The 25,033-nt window shown below is 36.0% G+C and overlaps 1 protein-coding gene and 1 long non-coding RNA gene across 2 annotated transcripts in view; one reads left to right on the forward strand and one right to left on the reverse strand.

Annotated features, from left to right (window-relative positions):
* Window positions 1-25,033, reverse strand: part of COL24A1 (collagen type XXIV alpha 1 chain) — a 318,617-nt gene that overhangs the window by 68,967 nt on the left and 224,617 nt on the right. Inside the window, exons 38-43 of the mRNA XM_054721397.1 lie at window positions 16,249-16,302; window positions 14,390-14,497; window positions 11,385-11,438; window positions 9,578-9,631; window positions 8,863-8,919; window positions 5,529-5,582 (exon numbers count right to left, since the gene is read on the reverse strand). Of these exons, the coding sequence (XP_054577372.1) occupies window positions 5,529-5,582; window positions 8,863-8,919; window positions 9,578-9,631; window positions 11,385-11,438; window positions 14,390-14,497; window positions 16,249-16,302 (381 nt within the window). The remainder of the gene's footprint in view (window positions 1-5,528; window positions 5,583-8,862; window positions 8,920-9,577; window positions 9,632-11,384; window positions 11,439-14,389; window positions 14,498-16,248; window positions 16,303-25,033) is intronic.
* The window catches only part of LOC129150349 (uncharacterized), a 43,668-nt gene continuing 28,244 nt past the window's right edge, over window positions 9,610-25,033 (forward strand). The window contains exon 1 of the long non-coding RNA XR_008557073.1: window positions 9,610-9,646. This is a non-coding gene — a long non-coding RNA (uncharacterized LOC129150349). The remainder of the gene's footprint in view (window positions 9,647-25,033) is intronic.

The raw sequence follows: 25,033 nt of genomic DNA on the forward strand, positions 1-25,033 counted from the left end.
ACATAGAACAGCCAACTGTCTCTCTTGGCTTTGAGAAGTCTGGATACAAGTCTCACCCAAAACAAACTTGCTTCTAGGAGTTTCACTGTAATTCTTCTGGTCTTTTCTGTTCTAATAAATATTGACAAAGATCATTTTTTCTAAAATGGTGAACACTAAATATATTAAAGTAAACATTATTATAAAGTTATTGTAGGCAAAGTTATGGGAAGTGATGAATTTTGCCTGATGATATTAGGCGGGAGCTATTTGATGACTGAGGGGAGCTTGGAGAAGATTTTATAAAGGAAGTGATGGAAAACTGAATATTGAAGGATGAGTGTTCCAGACAGTAAAGTAAAAGGATGACATTCTGGCAGAGGAAATCGCACAGGGGAATAAATGAAGATTCATCTGACAGAACATGTTAAACGGAGAATGGATTTGAGATGGCTACAACTAGGGATAGGGAGTCTAGTTAGGAAACTATTAAAATAATTTGGATAAAAAATACTTAAAGCCTAAACTAAAGTAGGGCAAAGTGGCAAAATACAGATGCAAAAACTCCTAAAAAAATACTAACAAATAGAACACAAAAATACTTTTAAAAATAATACATCATGATCAAGTGGGGCATAAAAATGGTTCAAGATATGCATATCCATCAATGTAATATACCACATTAACAAAAGAAAGCATAAAATCATATGATGCAAAAAAATTTTGATAAGATACAGCATCCATATATGATTAAAACACTAAATAAAATGGGTTTAGAAGGAAAGTACCTCAATATAATAAAGGCCATCTATGACAAACCCTCAGCCAATATCATATCCAATGGTGAAAAACTGAAAGCTTTTCCTCTAAAATCAGAATGCCTGCTCTCACAACTCTTATTAAAACATAGTTCTGGAAGTACTAGCTAGATCTATCAGGCAAGAAAAAGAAATAAAAGGCATCAAAACTGGAAATAAAGAAATAAAAGTGTCACTTTTTGCAGATGACATGATTTTGTATCTAGAAAACCCCAAAGACACCACCAAAAATACTAGAAATAATAAACAAATACAGTAAAGTTGCAGGATACAAAAATCAGTGTACAAAAATCCACTGTTTTCCTATATACTAACAATGAAATTTCAGGAAACAAATGGAAAACACACACACAATTCCTTTTGCAATGCAACCAAAAGAATAAAATTCATAGGAATAAATTTAACAAAGAATGTAAAAGACTTATGTACTGAAAACTACAAAGCATTATATTAAAAGAGACAGAAAAGACACAATGAAATGGAAAGATAGTCTGTGTCCATGGATTGGAAGAATAAACATGGTTAAAATGGCCATATTACCCAAAGGAATATACAATTTTAATGCAATTCCCATCAAAATACCAATATCATTTTTTAAAGAAATAGAACAAAAAATTATCAGATTTGTTTGGAACTAAAAAAGATACTGAATGGCCAAAGCAATCCTGAGAAAAAGAACGAAGCTGGAGGTATCATACTACCTGACTTCAAATTATACTATAGAGCTATGATAATCAAAACAGCATAGTACTGGCAGAAGAACAGACACATCGAACAGAACTGATACACCAGAAATAAAACCACATGTATATGGGCAAATAATTTTTGACAAAGGAGCCAAAAACACATGATGGAAAAAAAAAAGCCTCTTTAAGAAATGGTGCTGGGAAAATTAGAAAGCTACACACAAAAGAATAAAACTAGACTACAGTTTGCCCCCATATACAAACATTAATTCAAAATGGATGAAAGACCTAAATATAAAATCTGAAACAATAAATTACATAGAAGAAAACATAGGTACTAAACTCATAGAAAGATTTTAGGAAAGTAAAGGCAAAAATAAATAAATGGGACTATATCAAACTAAAAAGCAAAAGAAACTGCTGACAAAACAAAAAGCAACCAACCAAATGTGAGATTGTATTTGCAAACAACAGTTCTGACAAGGGGTTAATATACAAAATATAAAAAGAACTCATACAACTTAACACCAAACAAACAATTCAATTAAAAAATAGGCAGAGGACCTGAACAAACACCTCTCCCAAGAAGACATACAAATGGCCAATAGATATATAAAAAAAACGTTCAACTTCACAACTATAATGACATACCACCTCATATCTGTTAGAATGGCTATTATCAAGAAGACAGGTAATAACAAGGGTTAGAGAGGTTGTGGAGAAAAACAAACCCTCAGTCACTGCAGGTGGGAATGTAAACTGGAACAGCCACTATGGAAAAGAGTATGGCAGCTCCCAAAAAAATTAAGAATACAGTTACCATATGAGCCAGCAATCCCTCAAACACATTTATTCGCACCCCTATGTTCATTGCAGCATTATTCACAGTGGCCAAGACATGAAGACAACAAAGTATCCTTCGATTTGATAAAAAAAGATGTGGTATGTATACTCTGGAATGCTACTCAGCCATTAGAAAAGATGAAATACTGCCACTGTGACAACATGGATGGACCTTGAGAATATTATGCTAAGTGAAATAAGTCAGAAAAATCTCAGAACCATATGATTTCACTCATGTATGGGATAGAAAACTGAAACTCATAGACACAGACAACAGTATGGTGATTATCAGAGGGAAAGGGAGGGGAGGAATTAGTATAGGGTAAAGGGGGCCAAATATATGGTGATGGAAGATGATTTGACTTTGGATGGTGGGCACACAATGCAATATACAGATCATGTATCACAGAATTGTACACTATGTACACTAATGTCACCCCAATAATTTTAATGAAAAATAAAATAACAAAACTGCTCTGAAGAAAAAAAGAAAAGCAAACATTTAAAAAATATAACCTGCAGCTACAACAGAATAACCTAACTCTAAGTGAAGCATAATTCCCCTAAGTGAATCAAACTAGTGTTTGGGAAAACTTGGCAGGAAACAAGTGTGAATATTCATGAATTTGATATTTCTAAGCAATAAAGTTAATGTGGTCTGGCATGAGACAAATGTTTAGAATAGAACCATCAGCAAATGGTAAAATGATCTCTATAACCTAAGGACAGAATAAGACAGACTAGCATAGAACAACACAGAAAGAAAGATGGGGTTCAAACCAGTATAGGAAACATCCCCAATTGAAAACTTCATCAGCAGTCTTTTTGGAACGAGAAAGGAGAAATAGATTCCAAAGTGAACGGAGGGAAAAGTTTTCCTCTGATGAAGTATTTCTGTAGGATATGTGACTATCTAGAAGAATGGGGCCAGGGTTTTCGCTTCTGCCAGCCAGTGAAGAGACTCTTTCCTTCTCCCAGTAGAATAGTTAACCGTTTGCCAGTAAATATGCTGATTTAACTACCTAATGGTTTGTAGTTGGTAGAGGCCAAAAAAAGATATTGCAAGAACCTGATTTTCCTGAAAATGTTGTGAGAAGTCACAGCAAAAGCTAAGGAAGTTTAACCTTCTCAAATGATGCTGGAAAGCAGTGGGTTGGTGTCACAACCCAAAGAAAAGCTAATTTTAAGTAAACCCACTGGATTCATTGGATTAGGAAACACTTGTAGATACAGATGTTATATAAATTGGAAACAGAAGATAGCCATCACAACAATTTCACAAACATTTAGAGCTACTTTCAACATTTGCTTCAAAGAGAGTTTGAGGAAGTAAAAGTTGTTCTTTCAGATTTCAGGCTTGAGAAAAGTCAGTTCATTAATCATAGTTATTTACATACTAGCTATCCATTCAATCTGGCTAAGTCTTCCTTTCAGATGTGGAGCAAAAGTGGCCACATACTAAACCTGACAAGCTCAGAGGAGGCCTGTGTGGCAGTCTCACAACTCAGAGGCTGAAAGTAACCACAAAGGATGGTTTGAAATTAAAACTTTTTAACTAAAAGCAGTTTATGGTGAGTAGTCATGCCCTAGGCTAGAAATCTTCCCTGACAAAGGTTCACCTTAACGAAGCCTCTCTGTTGTCATTTTGCAACTATAATAAAATACCTTTGGAATGTCAAAATAATGTCCTTTTACCGGACCCCTCAAAGCACAGGCACTGCTCCGCTCCACTGAGGTGACAAATGCCCTCGTGGTTATTGAGTTGGTGACTGCTAACTAACCTGTGCCCGTCTATGGAAAAGAAGTACCTGTCTATCATTTTACTTTTTATCCAATCCCAGAGGCTCCTGCCCTTGCTTTCTCCTGCCTCCACAATCTATCACCAATGGATTTCACGTAACCCACTTACATTTCCTCTTTTGATTAAAATAAGGTGCAAAACTGTCATTCTCTGGAACTTTTCAATCTGTTGAGATTTTGCTTCCAGGCAATTGTCCTCAGTTTGGCTCAAATAAACTCATAGAAATTTTCTACAGGTTTGAATGTTTCTTATGTCGATACAGACAGGATCACACATATTTTTCATGAAAGAGGGGTATGTTGGATAGAATATCCCATTATTTATTATTCAAAATGAATTATGTTTATGTACGTATGATGTACTATTATTTATGGGCTTAGAATAAGGCATTATACAAGAAAAAAAGAAGTCATATTCAAATCGGAAAGCTAAAATACCTACATGTGAAAAGTAGTAAGCAAAAAACTTTGCAGCAGATGGTAAAATTTTTGTGTTGAATGAGTTCTATAAACAATAAATATTCTAGGATTACATAAGAGGGAAAGATTGCTATTAGAGTGGGTCAAGAGAAGAGGGAGTTTGAACTAGATTATAAAAAATAAATAGGATTTATGTAACTAAAGATTATATAATATTGTGAACAAGCAGATAATATTGTGAGCAAAGAAATAAGCAGGAAGTATAAAAAGAGAGTTAGCAGATTTTGTTTAGCAACTGACATTATAAACTGAAAGTGAAAAGATATAGAGCAAGAATACAGAACATCCTCAAAACAACTGTGCTAATAAAAAATGACACTGAATAAATTCCAGTCTAATTTTGGCTGATTAAATTGGTCACATAAAGTCCTTCTAAAAATGGGTGATGGTAAGAATTGAGATAAGGCTTGAGAACATTATGACTTTCACCCATCCATCTGACAACTCTTTATTGAATTCCTACTATATACCAGGAACTTTGTGTTCTAAAAATTGGGGATATAATAATGAAAAAGACAGTGTTATACTCATGGATCTTAAATTTTGGTGGTGTGAGATAGACAATAAACAACCCCCCCAAATATGTAAAATAAGATATTATAGATAGCATTAAGTGTCATGAAGGATAAACAAGGATAATATGATATAAAGTGATGGATAGAAAGAGCAGTTAGAGAAGGCCTCTCAGGAAGTAACATTTCAGCTGACATCTGAAAGATGAGAAGAAAGCAGCAATGGGAGGAGATGACGATGATTCTAGAAAGAAGGAACAGAAAGCACAAAGAGCTGGATTTCTTCTAGGATCAAAAAAACATGACATTACTAATTATCTCAATGATGCTTATTTTCATTTGAAACTGAGCAGAACAACAGAGAACCCTATTCAAACTTAGAAGCAAGGTGTGAAATTTGCAGTGGTTACCTTATATCCCTCTTCTCCAGGCTCTCCTCTCTCTCCTTGTTCCCCCATTGGACCCTACAGAGACCACATGCAAAAACAATCAATTTCACAACTGAATCTAAAAATTTGTAACCAAATGTATAATAAATTTATTAAGTTCCATTAAGTAATTTCAAAGGATTAAATCTCAATGACACAAAGAACATCATAAGCATTGAATTTTAAAAGAGATTCTCATGATTCTGCTAGAAAAAATATTTTAAAAATGAAGTATAAATAAATATAAATTTTCAGAAATGTTGAGAGGAGACTTGACGTTGGGTGGTGAATACAATATAATATACAGATGATGTATTATAAAATTGTACACCTGAAACCTATATAATTTTATTAACCAAAGTCATCCCAATATAGTCAACAAAAAATAAAAAAGTATTCTCCAAATAGTATTTAATTTATATAAATGGTATTAGACTATGAAAAAATATAAATATTCAGATGAATTAAGTATGTTATACATAGTGTCAAAGTTACTTGCATTCTTACTTAATTTAAGATGATTAAAAAAGATTTAAACAGGACCACTCAGCCATTTAATTTCACTTACTATACTTTACAGTTCTTAATCATTAATTATATTATTTATTCTCTAATCTGTGAAATTTAAAAATCTTAAAGACACAAATTAACCTAATAAACACTACACTTATTAATTTTAATCCTTAATGTAAAAATTAATCTAATAAACTCATACTTCTAACTTTTCTTAACATTTTAATATAAAATTTTTGATATGATAAGCTGTTCAAATGATCTAGCTTAAATTGCACTTGAAAAAATCAATTATCACATACCAGGATCTACTTTCTGAAAAGAAACTCAGATTGAAATCAGTTAGGAAAACCATAAAATTTATTCTGAACAATTTGTTGATAAACTTGAACTTATTCCTTTGTGGAAAATAAAGATAATAGACATAATGTAAAACCCATGATCTCTGATTCTGCTTTAATTATTTAGAATCTTGTTTAAGTTTCCCATTTGTCCCATGTATATTAGTTAAAATCACCAGTGTTATGTTAGACTTTTAATATATTTATTAAGTTTCAGTGACATTCTTTGATCCTTGCAAAGCTGAATCTGGAGAAAAGAAGTACTACTATACTCCATTTACCCATACTTTTCCATTTGCTTTTAAATTTCTTCATTATTTCCATATTTTTCCCCCTCAGAGGATTAGAGCCTTCTCTTTTAATAAAGAATCTTATATATTCTTAAAATTTTTTTTAAAAAAATATTTTTATTGATTTCAGAGAAAAAAGGAAAGGGAGATGGAAACATCACTGATGAGAGAGAACCATTGATTGGCTGCCTTCTGCATGGCCCCCACTAAGGATCTAGCCCGAAACCCAGGCATGTACTCTTGACCGGAATCGAACCTGGGACCCTTCAGTCCACAGGCCCATGTTCTATCCATTGAGCCAAACCAGCTAGGGCTTATATATTCTCAAAGACAAGTTTGCCTCTAGGCATTCGAAATGGCTTGATTTAATCAGAAAAATTCTAGAATCTTTCCTTTCTATTTCTATAACAATGTATAACTTTCAACATCCACTAAAAATCCAGTTCAAAATATCTGGAGTGACTACATATTCTGATCTTTCTGCTTGAGCATTCTCTTTTAAAAAATATATACTTTTATTGATTTCAGAGAGGAAGGGAGAAGGAGAGACAGATAGAAACATCAAAGATGAGAGGGAATCATTGATCGGCTGCCTCCTGCATGCCCCCTACTGGGTATGGAGCCCGCAACCCAGGCATGTGCCTTTGACCGGAATCAAACCCGGCACCCTTCAGTCCACAAGCCGATGCTCCATTCACTGAGCCAAACCAGCTAGGCCTTGAGGATTCTTTTATCCTATATAATATCATGTGAAAACTGGAAAATTTAACCAATTATATTTATTTCTGTCAACTAAGCATTCTTATTTATTCACTTAATTTTTTACAATAGCTATTTTTTTTGTTTATTTGTTTAAAGTATTACATATGTCTCCTTTTTCCCCAGATTGGGCCCTCCCCCGCACCACTCCCACCCCTGAGGGCAAGCCCCCACCGCCCCAATGTCTGTGCCCATTGGTTATGCTAATATGCATGCATACAAGTCCTTTGGTTGATCTCTAACCCCACCCCCTTCCCCTGCCTTCTCTCTGAGGTTGGACGGTCTATTCAGTGCTACCTTCTCTCTGGATCTATTTTTGTTCATCAGTTTATGTTGTTCATTATATTCCACAAATGAATGCGATCTTATGATATTTATCTTTCTCCGACTGGCTTATTTTACTTAGTATAATGCTCTCCAGTTCCATCCATGCTGTTGCAAATGGTAAAAGTTCCTTCTTTTTTATAGCAGCATGGTATTCCATTGTGTAGATATACCACAGTTTTGTAATCCACTCATCTGCTGATGGACACTTAGTCTGTTTCCAAATCTTAGCTATTGTAAATTGTGCTGCTATGAACATAGGGGTGCATATGTCCTTTCTGATTGGTGTTTCTGGTTTCTTGGGATATATTCCTATAAGTGGGATTACTGGGTCAAATGGGAGTTCCATTTTTAACTTTTTGAGGAAACTCCATACTGTTCTCCAGTGGCTGCACCAGTCTGCCTTCCCACCAGCAGTGCACGAATACAATAGCTATTTAAAAAAAAACACCATTGTTACAGTCAGCCCTTAAAATGCTTAATTAGGAGACTGTAGATAAGTGATCTTTAAAAAGTATTAGTTCTAAAAACTGGTTAGATGAGTCTTTTTTTTTTTTAAAAAAAATCTTTATTGTTGAAAGTATTACATTGGTCTTTCTTTTTCCCCCAGGGTTAATCTCTTCCAGCCAGCTCCAGCTTCCACCCCACCTCCAGGCCCTCAGGTTACCAGTAAATGAATCTAAATCATTTGCTGTGTGTAAACTACTGTAAAAAGGGGACAAATCAGATTTTTAAAAATACTTCAGAAATAAATCTGAATTTGATGATTAAAGAAATATCTCCCCTAAAATGTCTACGGTATGTCATTTTTAAATAATCTCTATAAAAGGGGTTATCATGCATTTAATGCTGAACGTTAGATTTAGAAAGTCACTGTATTAAACTTACATATTGTACAAAGGACCTTGACCTGCATATAAACAGCTTTCATATTTAGATTATGTCGCTCCAGATACTGCTGTTCTATAAAAATCATGTTACAAAAGTAACAAAATAAAATTCTTTGAAAGGATGTGACTGATGTTTTGAATCTATTATAGCAATTACATTTTATCTTGAACATCAAAATAATTTTAGAAAAAGACCTACTGGTTCACCTCGAGGCCCAGGTGGTCCCAGGACTGTGTTATCTTCTCCTGGGTAACCCTATAACGAAGATAATGATTTACAAAGCAACAAGTTAGTAAAATAATCAGCACAATATACAGCCTCTCATTTTCTAATATGTCATGAAATATACAACCTGGTTTTATCTTTTTTAAATAGAAAAGTTTTACCTACAAAACTCAGCATATGATATTTTATTCATAGTTGTAATTCATATGAGGTTCTCCTTGGAAGTGTCAATCTGCTTTACTTGCATAAAAAGCAGCTTAAGATTTTTCTGTGTCAGGTTTCCAATGATGTTACAAATCAAGCGGAGTACTGTTGTAGTTATTCTTAACTCACAAAACTTTTTACTATAAATGTACTATGGTTAGTCATTTAATCTAGAGTCCCCCAATCTCTTTCAATAACAACTTAATTTTACTTTTATAAAACTTTACAGGTTGCAAAATAATTTAATATACGTATAGTATTTCACCTCAATCTTGAAACAACCTATGGAAGACATTTTAATGATTTATTAAAATTTTTCACCCATTGCTATTTCTTTGTTTTTCTTCTAGAATTTGCAATACTTCCTAAATTGAAAAGAGCTTCTTTTATTCTTTGAAACAGTTGCCATGCATACTTTCAGAAAAAACACATGAATTCAATGTTTAACTTTAGGATTAAAAAATCAATATACACACACACATACCTTTTCTCCTTTAGGTCCTGGCAACCCAGAAAGTCCTGGTTGACCTTTATGGCCCTAACAAAAGGACAAGTGAGTAGACATTCTCAATAATATTTGTGCATGCTCTACCTAAAACCACCAGGGCCACCCTATTAGATATTGCACTATTTTGAAAGAAAAATAGGATTCACTCTATAAGGAGATGAGGCCTAATATGCTTAAAAGGTCTATCAGGGAGATTTCATCTTAATTTTCATACTTGGGATAACATCTTTATATAAATGTTTTCATGCAAATATATACTTTATTTTCAACTAGAGGCCCAGTGCATGACATTAGCTCACTGGAGAGGGGAAGTGGGGAAGGGAGGGTCTCTCAGCCCAGCCTGTGCCCTCTTGAAATCCAGGACCCCTCGGGGGATATCTGCCTTCCAGCTTAGCGGGAGAGGCTCCCGTCACCGCCGCTGCGCTCGCCAGTCATGAGCTGGCTTCTGGCTGAGCAGCACTCTCCCTGTGGGAGTGCACTGACCATCAGGGGGCAGCTCCTGCATTGAGCATCTGCTCCTTGTGGGTCAGTGCATGTCATAGCAACTGGTCATTCCACTGTTCGGTCTATTTGCATATTAGCCTTTTATTATATAGGACTAGAGGCCCAGTGCACGAAATTCATGCACGGAGGGTGGTTGTCCCTCATCCCAGTCTGTACCCTCACCAATATGGGACCCCTTAAGGGATGTCCAACTGCCCGTTTAGGTCCGATCCCTGGGAGCGGGCCTAAATGGGCAGTTGGACATCCCTCTCACAATCCAGGACTGCTGGCTCCCAACTGCTTGCCTGCCTGCCTTCCTGATTGCCCCTAACCGCTTCTGCCTGCCAGCCTGATCACCCCCTAACCACTCTGCTGCCAGCCTGTTTGCCCCCAACTTCCCTCCTCTGCCGGCCTGGTCACCCCAAACTGCCCTCTCCTACAGGGTTGATCACCTCCAACTGCCCTCCCTTGCAGGCCTGGTCCTTCTCAACTGCCCTACCTTGCAGGCCAGGTGCCTCCCAACTGCCCTCTCCTGCTGGCCATCTTGTGGTGGCTATCCTGTGTCCACATGGGGGCAGGATCTTTGACCACATGGGGGCAGCTATATTGTGTGTTGCAGTGATGATTAATCTGTATATTACTCTTTTATTAGATAGGATAGAGGCCTGGTACAGGGGTGGGGGCCAGCTGGTTTGCCCTGAAGGGTGTCCCAGATCAGGTGGGGGTTCCCTTGGGGCATGGGGCGGCCTGAGCGAGGGGCCTGTGGTGGTTTGCAGGCCGGCCACACCGCCTGGCAACCCAAGCGGAGGCCCTGGTATCTGGAATTTATTTTCCTTCTACAATTGAAACTTTGTAGCCTGGAGCGGAGCCAAGCCTGGGGCTCCCTCTGAGGCTGGCAGCCATTTGTGTTGGGGTTATAATTGAAACTTTGTTGCCTTAAGCGGGTGGGCCCGGCCATGGTGTGCGGAAAGCTTTGCTTCCCCTGTTGCCGGTGGCAACCCTGGCCTGCTCTCTCAAGCTCCATTCTGCCGCCATTTGTTTGAATTTGTTTACCTTCTATAATTGAAACTTTGTAGCTTGAGTGGAGGCTTAGGCCCGCAACGGCTGGCAGAAAGCTTGGCTTCCTCTGTTACCTAGGAAACCTTGCTCTCTGTGGCTGTAGCCATCTTGGTTTGGGTTAATTTGCATACTCGCTCTGATTGGATGGTGGGCGTGGCTTGTGGGCATGGCTTGTGGGTGTGTTGGAGGTATGGTCAATTTGCATATTTTATTATTATTAGGTAGGATTAGAATTGCTTACTCTATATCCTGGAATTCCTGGTTCTCCATCAGGTCCCATTAATCCTAAATGTCCCTAAAAAACAATATTAGAGAGAAAATAGATAATTGTTTAAATCATTAGACTTATACCTCTATTATTTAAAATTTAGATTTCTTTATGGCACAAAATTCCACCTAGTCTGAAATGGGAAAACAAAAAATCGCACTCTAACTTTTGCCTCATTTTTCTTCTGAGCCACAAAAGTCCCACAAAAAAATGTCTCTTTGGCTTACATCAGGCATAAACATCCTTAATCATATTAAGAAAAATGCTTCCAATTGTCAGAATCCTGCAGGTTTCTAGCAAGTTCTTGGAAATGTAGTTTGTATTTGTCAAATTTTGGTAGATGTGCTTCACTGAATATTAGGGAATGAAGCCTGCTAGTTTTTGATACTGTCACGACTGGAACAGGGCAACTCTGTACTCATTGGTAGTTTCAGATGCTTTGATCAACAGTTTTAGCTCTGGTCAAAGTTGTTAAAATAGAAATGGTTAAACACTTGTGTGCAATAATCACTCCATGATTCCTATTATTAATATTTTACAGATGAGTAAACCACACACATTATAGGCTATTTAGTAAATGCCTTTAAACTCCTGAAAAGATGACTCAGACAACCAAAAAAAAAAAAAAAAAAGCAAAAACAATGATTTGAAAAATGTCTTAGCTTTCATCATATCAAACAGTTTCCACATCAACTCTTCTATTTGAGTCTCAAAATAAATAGGAGATGAGTAAATTAAGGCACAGAATGGGTATCTGACTAGCCAAATATTACACTAACCAGAAGTTTAATGTAATAGACAGGATAATAAGTAAGAGGAGGTGATATGAATATTTACCTAAAGAACCCATGAGAATCACCTAAACTGATTAAAGTGAATATAAAGTCAAAATATAAAAATATAATATAAAGTAGACTTCTTACATAGCACCAATAAGGTGTAATGGAAAAAGGATTACATATAATAAAATCCTTAAGAAACCAACAATAAACCTAACAAGAAAGGTATAAGAACAGAGATAAAGAAAATAAAACTTTATTGAAGGATATATAAGAAGATATGAGTAATGAATGGAAAGACATATGGTGTTTTTCTATTGAAAGATTAAATATTAAAGGAACTTGAGCTGATTCTAAAGTTTACATGAAAGAGGAAATTGTAGTTAAGAGCCAAACTTTTCAGAAAAAATGAATTATGGAATATTTATCTCAAACGATATTGCAATAACACAATAATTTAAATAATGTGGTATTGACCCCCAAATAAACTAATGATTGAGAGAAGAAAAGAGAGAGAAGAAAAGCAGACCAATGGATATTTGAGAATTTAGTTTATGGTAAGGGTAGCATTTCAGAAAAGTGGGAAATTGACTGCTTGTTTATTAAATGTGTTGGGATAGTTGGTTGTCTCAATTTGAGCCAAAAAAATTGAGTCCTTTACAATTACTATCATAGTAAAAAAAAAAACACCTCTGTATGTTTTGAAGAATTAAGGGTAAAAATAAAGCTATAAAAATATTACAAGAAAGATATGGAAGAATATTTTTATATACTTTAGGGAAGGAAGGCATTTTAACAAATAAAATAAAACCTAGAACTATACAGAAAAAGACTGACAAATATGACTATGTGACAATTAAACAATATTAAAGGATAAATGAAAGGGATTATATTTGTGACATATTTTGCAGCACATTTAATAAAATACAACATATAAAATACATAAGGAGTTATTGCAAATCAACAGGAAAAAGACTGCAACCTAATAGAAAAACATGTACAGTGCATATGACTAGGCAACTTCAAGGGAAAACAATACAAATTACCGAGCTGCAATCAGGAAAATGTAAATAGAAAAAAATAAAATATACTATTTTATTTATCAAATTATGAAACATTAAAAAGATTCATCTGAAGTATTGGTGATAAAAGTGTAAATTTGGAGAAACCTCTTGGGAAGGTAGTTTGGGAATGTGTCAAAATTTAAAAAGTGAATATTTTTTATAGAGAAAATCAAAGTAGAAGAGTACATTAAAGGCAATACTCTGGATAAATTAACTTATGTGTATTAAAAGTTATCACATTATTTAATGTTTTTGAATGCATAATTCAAAGAGAGAAAAATATTATTAATTCAAGCAAAGGGAAGGAAAAAGGCCTGGAGTAGTTAGATGGCAGTAAGGGATGAAATACTTAAAATGAGCAGGAGGCAAACCGTCCTCCAACAGATGACTCATGCAATGTTCTCCAGCAGGCCTTGGAGAAACATCTGGCATTTGTGTGACACTTAAATGGAGAGTAGGAAATACACATTCATTTTGTAAATAAGCTTATGAAACAGTGAAAAGACTAAATTGGATAATCTCTTAAGTAGTTTGCATCTCTCATGCTGTGATTTTCTGAACGGGCCCCAACACATTAGCAACATAAATCTGCTATTACAGGTTCAGAAGTATCACACTATCCTTGTTTCCAACATCATGTAAAGTTCTTTCAAAAGATGAAATATTATAGACATTATGGAGATTTATCACAGTGGTTAGAAAAATCATCTCTAGATAAGCACCTGGAGTCCAAGCATATAAAGAAAACCCATTTTCGAGTAAACCTAATTTTTAAAGTAATTTGTCAGCCACGCCAGCGGAGTTTTATACAGATGTTAAATCCCGATTTTAAGTGCAAGGCATATAAACTTTCCTACTTAGGTTAAGAGTTATAACCTGATATTTTTAAACCTCATTTCATATTTTATTTCCATTTTAAGTTTTTTCCCCTTTCCCTTTTCGTGTCCAGAAACCACTAAGCCATTTAAGTACTGTGGAATGCTTACAATTCTCCACATCCCAAGGAGGTAGATTATTTTCAATGGAACTATTGCTTTTTCTGTAAAATTAATCAAGGAATGAAGCTTTAAGGACATGGATACATTTCTTTTCCATCCACAGTGAACTTAGTTCTGGAAACCAATCAAATACTCACCACAGCACCTCTGGTTCCTCTGGCACCCTTAGGACCACTTTCCCCAGCCTGTCCAGGAGCGCCTCTGCTTCCAATTTCTCCTGTGGGCCCTATTTGTCCTTTATCACCCTGTGGATGTCATTAATAAGAGAAAAAAGGAAGGAAAAACAAATTTATACTTGGAATAATTAATTATGTCATATACCTGAATGACTCCAGATAATATTCTGTAAGCGAAATGCTATGAATAGTAACTTTGCTTTAACTTAATAGTACTACAGACCACCACTGATGATAATAACATAACATACCATCACCAAATAGGTTATCTTAAAAATATAATTAAAAGTCATTTTGGAAAAAGAATTTATAAAATTATTTTGGCCAAACAAGCAGAGGAGATCTGAGTTAAAAATAACCAAGTTTTTTATTTTGAAATTTGTGTATGTATGCATATCTGTATGAATGTCTGCATGCATGCATATATTGATTATAACCACGAGAAAATATAGGCCCTATTGAGAAGCCTGGGTTTCTATAGAGAACTTCAGTGCCACAAAGATCTGTTTAATGCAAAAAGGCTTTAGTGCGCAGTTCTGTACAGTGTGTTCAGGATCATCACTCACTGGTTTGGAGTTTGCCTTTAAAAATCTGTAACATTTTCATATAATTTTACATCCTTCTAAAAACCAGTTATCTTCTGTTTTCCATTAGGCTGACTGATGATTCTCTAGCACCAAAACATAGCTGCTCTTAAACAACATTAAGAGATATAATTCATTTTCTGAACGTGGGAACCCCGTGTTCTATTATTGATATTCAAATACACACAAAGAAAAACTAAACTGTGATCAGAGTCAGTGAGAACGTTTTTAGTATTCATAATCATTTACAGGCTTTCCTAAGGGTGCAGGTTATTTCCTAAGGGTGCCTGCACTGTCCCATTTCTAATGTTGATTTTAGGCATAAAATTATGTATACTGAAAAGAGACTTTACTATTCATGAGAAAGAATGGCAACTAAAATTCACTTCATTCATTTTTCTTTACCTTTTATTACCCTTATACTGTTCCCAAATTATGAGAAGGATGTACTAGGTGTATATTAGCAGAAATAATAGAATTGGGATTTGGGAACTAGAATATGATGTGATTGAAGTTAATTATAGTAAAAGTATTCAGGTTTAGAAGTATCACGCAACCCTTGTTTCCAAAAGTTCATGCAAAAAATGAAATATTATTAGACATTATGGATTTTAGTACAATGATGTAGTATAGAACTGATTAATACAATGGAAAAATCATTTCCATGTCTCACCAATACTTAAGTTACTGACCCCACATAGAGATGAACTTTTAATTTTGATGTACTAAAATTTTAAAAATATGTAAATTTTAAAATAAAATATGAAGGGAGCAAATAAAACATTTTTCATTTGTGTTTTTTAGTTAATATATGGAAAACATAAAACCAATTATTAACCTGTTCAACTAAAGAAACACAATAATCCAGAAATAATTCTAATCATATTTCTTTTTCTAAAACATTTTATTGAAGTTGTTATTAAAAAGCACAAATGGTATATTATTTTCCTTTTCTCTTTTTTCTGGCTTATGGTCTACTAAAGAAATTTTGGCAACCAGAAGGAAAGGCAAATATCTTTCTAGAAACTACAAAGTGGAAAATGTGCCTTCATATAATTAAGGTGATTAGTACTCCTAAGAGGAATTAAGTATGAATTTATACAAATGTCCTTTTTTTAAGGTAAATTTATATCTTTATTACTTTATATATCATGCAAATAAAATCACAGCATTCTATGGGGCTCTGAGCATATCAGGGGAAAGAAAACCAGCATAAAATAACATAAAAATTTTTACCTTTTTTCCCGGATGACCTCTTTGACCTGGAATTCCCACAATTCCTTCAGGTCCCTGAATATTCAATATAAAAAAAGTACACAAATTGTTACAGAAAGTACTAGATAGGATGTTTAAATACTTATATTACATGATTATTGAATTGAAGATTAAGATGAGAGTTACTTTTCCACAATATTATGTTTGTCTAATCATCTAAAAAGAGGTCATGATGACTTAGAGGCACAGCTGTTACTAGTGAGTAAAATTCACATATACGGACTGGCCAAGATAGACAAAATTAAACAGTTATTTATTTATTAGAGGGAGAAAACTACTTGGTTTCAGCATACACATTTTGATTAGCAAGAAAATAATTAAAGTAAATCCAAAGGCATCATTTCAGTATCTCTATGAGGTAATGTGGGTTCAATATCTTATTCAATGTATAGGGTTACAAAATATATATAATCATGGTCAAGAGAACTCAACATTTTTACTGGAGTAGAGGATTAAAGAGAAATTCTTTGATCTGTGGAATGAAAAGGGAGAAAAATACATGGAGGGAAAGGAGGTAGTCATATTAAACTGTTTAAAACAATATTTCATTTCATTCTACTTTGTTTATACAAAAGTAGACTAGAAGTTCAATATACACTCTTATGTTTAGTAGAAAGTAAATAAAATATTTTAGATGTCATGTGCATTTGCAGGTCAACAATGAGATCCACAGTAAGCCAGGTTGCAAGTCCTAAAATGGGTAATAATTAATCACAGTATTCCTTGCATCAGTTGGAAATGAAAATGGAAATCTCAAACTTGTGTCCCAAAGCTTGGCAAACTGCAAAAAATGATGTAGACAAGAAATAAATTGTGGTTTACCACTGTGCTATGTAGGCTCTTGATAAATATTTGTTGAACGAATAAACAGATACCTAAGGAAATGACTCATGCCCTCTGCTCCTGAACAAATGCTCTTCTAGTCTCAGAAAGTCACTCAATTTAGACGCCAAAGTGGTTAAGTTCTATTGCTGTAGTTCTAGCTGCATCCAGAGGTTGAAATTATAGTTGCACTAACCTGAGACTTCCTTGTGGCTAGTACAAACTTTTAAAATGAGGCTGATTAACTGTCACAGAGGTTAATGGTGTGAGCTTTTAAAAGTCAGACTGCTGCAGTTTCATATTCTGGCTCTGTCACCATCGGTAGATTATTTAACTTCTAAAGGCCTCAGTTTCCTGTTACAAAAAAGGGGTGTAATACTAATTGTTCAAAGGGTTACTAAGATTAAATGAGATGACGCATTTAAATCTTAGAAAGGACCAGACATACTGAAGAGCTCAATAATGGAGCTACACAGAACCTTTTCACGTATGGGTGAGAAGAGAGGTTGTCTGTATTTTAGACTGCATTTTTTTCTCTTATGATTAAGAGAAAGATCTCCCCTGGTTCTTTTGTTCACTTTTTCCCCCCATTTAAAGATAGGTGTGTTTTTTTCTTTCTTCTTTTCTGTTTTGGAGGGTTTATTAAACTTCCACTGATACTAGTTGGTTCATTTTAGTGCCTGTTCTGAAACACATAAGTAATATTTTGATATAAAATGTTGCCTTTTAAAAGTGAGCATGACCACAACTATTTTGTGTATTTAGAAGTTTGCAGAGCAGACTAGAAAAATAGCAACGTTTTCGACAATGTGCATGTTTTAACAGATTTCTTTAATAATTACAAAAATGAGTGTTTTTATATGAAAGTCACATTGAGAAAGAATAGTTGACTTGATGTTCAGTCTACTCATAAAATAGAGGATGGAGTTGGGATTTCCTGTTGATTATTTAAAACTTTGTGTGAGTAGCTGTATTGTCTCAGACGTAACTCATCACATCTATTTTTAACTACTCTATTGAAATATAATTCATGTACCGTATTATGTGTACAACTCGCCGAAACCGGTTTGGCTCAGTGGATAGAGCGTCGGCCTGCGGACTCAAGGGTCCCAGGTTTGATTCCGGTCAAGGGCATGTACCTTGGTTGCGGGCACATCCCCAGTAGGGGATGTGCAAGAGGCAGCTGATCGATGTTTCTCTCTCATCGATGTTTCTAACTCTCTATCCCTCTCTTTTCCTCTCTGTAAAAAATCAATAAAATATATTAAAAATAAAATAAAATAAAGTGTACAATTCAATGATTTTTAGTATATTCACAAGTTCTGCAACCATCACCAAAATAAATTTTAGAACATTTTTATCACCCCCAAAAGAGGCCCAGTACCCATAAATAGTCACTTCCCTTTTCCTCCAAATACCTCCAGCCCTAGGCAACCGCTAAACCACTGCCTGTCTCTACGGATTTGCCTATTTGGGACATTTCCTGTAATATGTGGTCTTTTATCACTGGCTTCTTTCACTAGGAATGATGTTTTCAAGTTCATCAGTGTTACACCATGTATGAATGTATGAATATATCATTCCTTTTTATTGCCAAACTAGAGGCCTGGTGCATGAAATTCATGCATGGGTGGGGTCCCTAGGCCTGGCTGGTGATCAGGGCTGGCCAGGGCCTTCCTGCTGGCTGCTGGACTGGGGGGGAGGGGGGGGGGGAAGAAGGGGGGAGGAACTGCAGGAGGTTGGCCGGCTGTAGGAAGTTGGCTGTGGGAGCGAACTGACCACCATGGGTCAGCTCCTGTGTTGAGCATCTGACACCTGGTGGTCAGTGTGCGTCACAGCAACCGGTTGTTCTGGTTATTCTAGCATTCCAGTCACTTAGGCTTTTATATATATAGATAATAGCCTACTGTATGGATAGAATTAATTAATAAACATTGATTAATTCATCAGTTGATAGTCATTTGGGTTGTATAAGTTTTAATTTGAACCCTCTCTTCAATTCTCTTGAGTATACACCAAGAGTGGAATTGCTGGGGCACACTGTAATTCCATGTTTAACATTTTGAGAAATTGCCAAATGGATTTACAAAGTGGTTGCACCATTTTACATCTCACCAGTGATATAAGAGGTTTCCAATTTCTTTATATCCTCATCAACACTTGTTCTTTTCTTTTCTTTTTTTGTATATTTGTTTGTTTTTGATAGCCATCCTAGTGGATGTAAAGTGGTATTTCATTGTGGTTTTATTTGCATAGTGAATAGTATTGAGCATTTTTCATGTGCTTACTAGCCAACTGTATATCTTCTTTGGAGAAATAGCTGTTTAAATACTTTGCTCATTTTTCAATTGGGTTATTTGTCTTTTTATTACTGAGTTGTAAGAGTTCTTTTTATATTCTGGATACAAGTCTCTTTATATATATGATTTGCAAGTATTTTATCCCATTCCATGGGATAAGATTCCAGGGAGTCTTTTCACTGTCTTGATGGTGTTCTTTGAAGTATAAGACTTGATTTTACTAAAGTACAATATATCTATTTTTTATTTTGTCACTTGTACTTTTGGTGTTATCTAAGGAAACTTTGCATAACCCAAGGTCATGAAGATTTATACCCATGTTTTCTTCCAAGACATTTATAGTTTTAGCTCTTACATTTAGCACTGTGATCCATTTTGAATTAATTTTTGAGCGTAGTGTAAGTAAGGGTCCATTATGTTTTTGCATGCAAGTATCCAGTTGTTTTGCGGCACCATTTGTTCAAAAGATCATTCTTTCCTCATTAAACTGTCTTGGTACATAACAAGCTTTTGTAATTCAAATTTATTTTGTTCTATTTAGTCCCTGGAACTTATTTTATCCCTTGAGATAGCCAACAACACTAGCTATTATTAAACAAAGTTTAGAGGTTATAGAGTGATTCCCTTTGAAGACTATGCTCCTCTTCTGCTTGGAACCTTTCAATGGCATGCCACTACACTTTGAATAAAATCCAAACTTATTACCATGGTTTAAAAACTCCTTCATGATCTGTTTCTTATCTATTTTGTCAAACTCATCTCAGACAACTTTTCAGTATTTACTATGCTGCTGCTGTAACAACTTCCTTTTAGTTTTACAAAAATATCTAGATCGTCCTCACCTCCATGTCTTAGTCCTTTTTATTCCATCAACCTTGAAGGATCTCCCAAAGTTCTTTGCATGAATGTCTCCTTTTCATTTTTCAGGTCTTAACTTAATCTCCCCTTATCCAAGAAGGCTTCTCTTACTGCTCTAGTGGAAATAGGCTTCTCTACCTTTAACTAGTCAGCTTCCCTTCCTTTAAGCAGTTATTCCTTTTCAGTACCCTGTTTATTTCTATCATTGCATTTATCACAACCTGCAATGATCTTGTCTATTGTTAGACTTCTCCACAATATTAGAAAATCCGAGATCAGGATCTTGCTAATCTTGTTCCCCTTGGTATTCACAATGCTTATTGAAGCAAAGTTCTTGGTTCATATAAGGCAGGCGTCCTCAAACTACGGCCCGCGGGCCAAATGCGGGTGTTTTTGCCGTTTTGTTTTTTTACTTCAAAATAAGATATGTGCAGTGTGCATAGGAATTTGTTCATAGTTTTTTTTTAAACTATAGTCCGGCCCTCCAATGGTCTGAGGGACAGTGAACTGGCCCCCTGTTTAAAAAGTTTGAGGACCCCTGATATAAGGCATTCATAAACATTGTTTTCAATCAATGAATAATCAAATATATTTAATAGAGTCCTAGTCTATAAGTCTAATAATAATTGGAAACATCTAAGCTAATGCTTTTTAAAAGCTATAGAACACTTTTCTTTCAAAGAAAGCCTAAACAGTAGCTAATATGTTAAATATATATTCCAGGATCTTTGAGGACTCAAGTAGGAATAGCAGGAACAGGAGCCCAGTCAGCATCCTCCCTGACACAATTATCTTGGGAGGTTCTGCATATCTCCAATCCCTTTCTTATATGTAATAAGTAAACGGAGAAACTAAAGAATGATTCACCCAACAATGTACAGCTCTGTAGTGGAAGAGCAGGGGTTTGAACAATTCTTGCATAGTGGCCATTGTAGGGTTCCTTCTATTTCTGAGTTACTTTATGGCACAACTATTCAAAACAAACAAGCCTAAGACCAAAGTCATAAGAATCTTTCAGAACTTAAAGATTTATATTATCCTTTACTCCTTAATGACACTGACCTCGTATTTCCAAACTGATTATTTTTGGGGTTCCTATGGAAGCAGTCTCAGAAACAAGAGTCCTGTACACCTTACTATTCTTCTTAAGGTAGCCACCTGTACCTAGTATCTTTACCACCTTAAACAGATAGGAAAAATCACACTTCAGTAAGTCCAAACAAGTTTTGTCCTAAAGGAATAAAACAAGGCCATTTCGTTTTTATACATTCAATTTTGGAGTCCATAGCTTCACATCTGTTTAGATCTTTGATACCACAGAGATAGATTTTATTTTTATTTTTTAGGAATGGACGATAGACCATAAGTTAGGCAGATGTTTCTTCTCAGATGCTTCCAAACTCTTTTCTCATATTCAGTTATGCATTTAGGCAACTGCACATTTTAGCACAGAATTCAAGCATAAAATACACAATCTTTTTCTTCTGTTCAAAGAAGTCTACATCTTGGAGTTGGGTATTTGTTGCTGATGTTTTCCTTGCCTCATTTGCTAGCCCAGATCTCATTTCCCAATCAGAGAAAGTAAGAAGAGTATCTTTACTTTAAAAAGTTTAATTTCCTTTTCTCACTTTCTCGTTTAATTTTGAAGAATTTAAGGTAGCATCTTTGTGACACTGCATAAGGAAAAGTTTTTAAAAGTACAAAAATAAATCCAACATCAGGCTGTCTGATTAAGCAATAGTTCCTTGGATCATAAAATTCTTTTGAAAAAATATGCCATGGTATTTTTACTGAGTTTATGAGCTGAAAGGCATTTAAAATTCCAAGGAGAACAACAAAAAGAATAAAAAAGAAACACACATGTGTTGTTACTAAAAAAAGGCACCAAAGATGTGTACAGGCAGGATTATTCCTGGGAAAAATTATGAAGCAGATGAAATCTGTGCTCATCATTTTTCCATGCCTTGTTTTGAGCCTCTTTTTCATCTCTGCTCTGCCCATCACCAACTGTCATGCTGCATCATCCCTACCTGGCAATACTTAGAGAAGTAAAAAGTGAGTAATCTTGGGGAGAACCCATGTTTAAAGATATGAGACAAGGAAGAGAGAACAGTAAAGTAAATCAATAAAATGATCAGAGAGGCCTTATCCAAAGAGTGCAATGAGTATCATAAATGAAGCATTTTCACGAAAGAGACGCTTTGTCATTATTTATTTACATCTTCCATTTGCCCTGATGTAGAAGAATTTGTTCAATATGACATTTAGAATTTCTCTTGAAGTAATACATATTACAATTTAAGGTCAGATATTGATAAATTATGCCTGCAAGATTTCTTATTTTATCCTAGAGCTAGGATATTATTCTATAGTAATAATGTCAGTTCCATGAATAAAAATAAAAAATATCCATTCAAACTAAGTATAAGACAGCACAAAATATTCCTTTCAAATGTCAGAGGTTCCATGGGTTTATGTCAGAAGTTCCGTAGCTGAGGTGACATTATCAGGAAAGTGACTTAAGTCACTCCTGACTTTAGCCCCAGCCCTCTTGGAAGGCCAAGTAGCAGCTACCCACACACAAGACACCATTGTGAAAACCCCAGAACTTGAAGGGGAGTCTGAAGCAACCTTCTGAAACACAGCGACTGAGAAGTACCACGTTAGAAGGGTAAGAGAAGAGGTTTCACTTTGATTGCACTGTCTTTCCCTGAGTGGCCCCCTTGGCCTAACATTTTTTTTTTTCCGGTGGGAAAAAGGAAGCCAAAGTGGACAGTCCGCTCCACCAGTGCTGCAGGATGCTTTCCGGGTGGCTCATTCAGGTCTTACCTCATGAGGATCACTGGTGGAATCTGGGACTTGACGACTGGGGATCACCTAGAGACCAAGAGGAGTGGGGCTTACAGCAACTAGCACTCAGACCTTGGTAGGCTGTATTCCTGTTAGCAGCAACACGGGACCAGAGATCCTAGAGAGTGTGGTCATCTGCGGAGCTGAGCTGGTGATCCTGTCTAGTCACGGAGCTTGTTTGGCAGTTTGGGACCCCAGCCTAAAGAGTTGTACCTTCTGTGGAGCCCATTATAGGCCCCTGTTTGGGCAGGGAAGAATATTTGCAACCCTGCCCAGAATCTGGGCATAGAATCCTGTTCTGCTAGACCAGGATGAGGGCCAGAGAACTTGGGTATCTGTGGAGTTAATACTACAGCCCTATGTAGGAAGAGGGCCAAGCATGCAGCCTTGACCAACAACTAAGCATAGCCTCTACCCCTTTATAACCAGGGAACCTGAACAGTGACCATAGATAGCCTCAGAGACCAGCCTACAGAACTGCCCAGCTGTAAGGCCCAGCCAACAGCCCTTTCTAGCAGCAGAGTTTAGCCTACAACCCTGTCTAATTACTAAAAACAGCCAGTGACCCTGTCCAATTTCAGAGCATAGCCTGTGACCCCAGCCAACCAAGACAGTTACCCTACCAAACCTAACCAACCATTGAGCATAGAATCGTTTCCAGCCCCAATCAATATACAGCTGGAGGCCCCAGTCGACTAGAGGGCCTGGTAAGCGATCTTGCCCAATACAGGAGCAGAGAAAGTGGCCTAACTGATCATGAAGCACAGCCTATGACTCTGCCCAAACTTGGGCATAGCTTGTGGCTCTGTCCAACTGTGAAACCATGCTTGTGGTTCTACCTGACGTGGAGTCCAGCCAGTGACACCATTCAGTTAGAAAGCACAACATGAGACCCTGCATAATCATGGAATCCAACCAGTGATACTGTCCTGCCAGGAAACAACCTGAGGTGACACCCTACCATAGGTAACTGCAGAGCCCAGCTAGGGATCCCTCCGCTGAAACCCTGGAGTGCAGGCAGCATTCCTACCCAACCAAGGTATCTATTTAGTGTATCTCCCCTCACTCTGAATGTGGAACCCAGCCAGCAGGCTGACACAACTGCAGAGACCAGCCAGTGGCAACCCTTCCCTTTGCCCAACTGGAGACACCAATAGCAAACTGTGACTGTCCACAAATGCTACCAGATGACCCATCTAGTACCCGAAGCTAAGCAGATTGGTGATCTTTCCCTGCCCAAATAAACTGGTGATGTCTGGAAAAAGAGACTGCTTACTCAAATGCACAGATACCAATGCAGGATACAAGGATCACAAAGAATCAGGTAAATGTGACAATACCAAGGAAAGTAATAAAGCTTCCTTTGTTAGTCCTGAACTAATCACTGACACTAAAAAATGGAAATCTATGAACTATCTGACTCTTTAAAAAGTTCATTGAACTACAAGAACACACAACTAAATAAAATTAGGAAAACAATGCATAAACAAAGTGAGAAGTTTAAAAAAGAAATAGAAACCATTAAAATAAACAAAACAAAATTTCTAGAGATGAACAATACAATGACTGAAAGAAGTTTCTTCATGCTATTGACGTTATCAGCTTAAAATAGGAAGTTATAACATTAAGGTATTTTATATGAGCCAGAAAGAAAAAAAACGTGTAGTAGATATACAAAATGATAAAGGATTCAAGGCATACTGCTACAAAAATTCATAAAATCAAAGAGGAAGATAGCAAGAGAGGAAGCAAGAAAGAAATGGCTTACAAAATAGTTAGAAAACAATAAAATGACAATATAAAACCCTAACTTATCAATCATTACTTTAATTGTAAATGGATAAAAATTCTCCAATCAAAAATCAGAGAATGGGTGAATGGATTAAAAAAACAAGATCCAACAATATGCTGCCTAC

The sequence above is a fragment of the Eptesicus fuscus genome, chromosome 9 (assembly GCF_027574615.1).
Source record: "Eptesicus fuscus isolate TK198812 chromosome 9, DD_ASM_mEF_20220401, whole genome shotgun sequence".
Taxonomy (NCBI): Eukaryota; Metazoa; Chordata; class Mammalia; order Chiroptera; family Vespertilionidae; genus Eptesicus; species Eptesicus fuscus.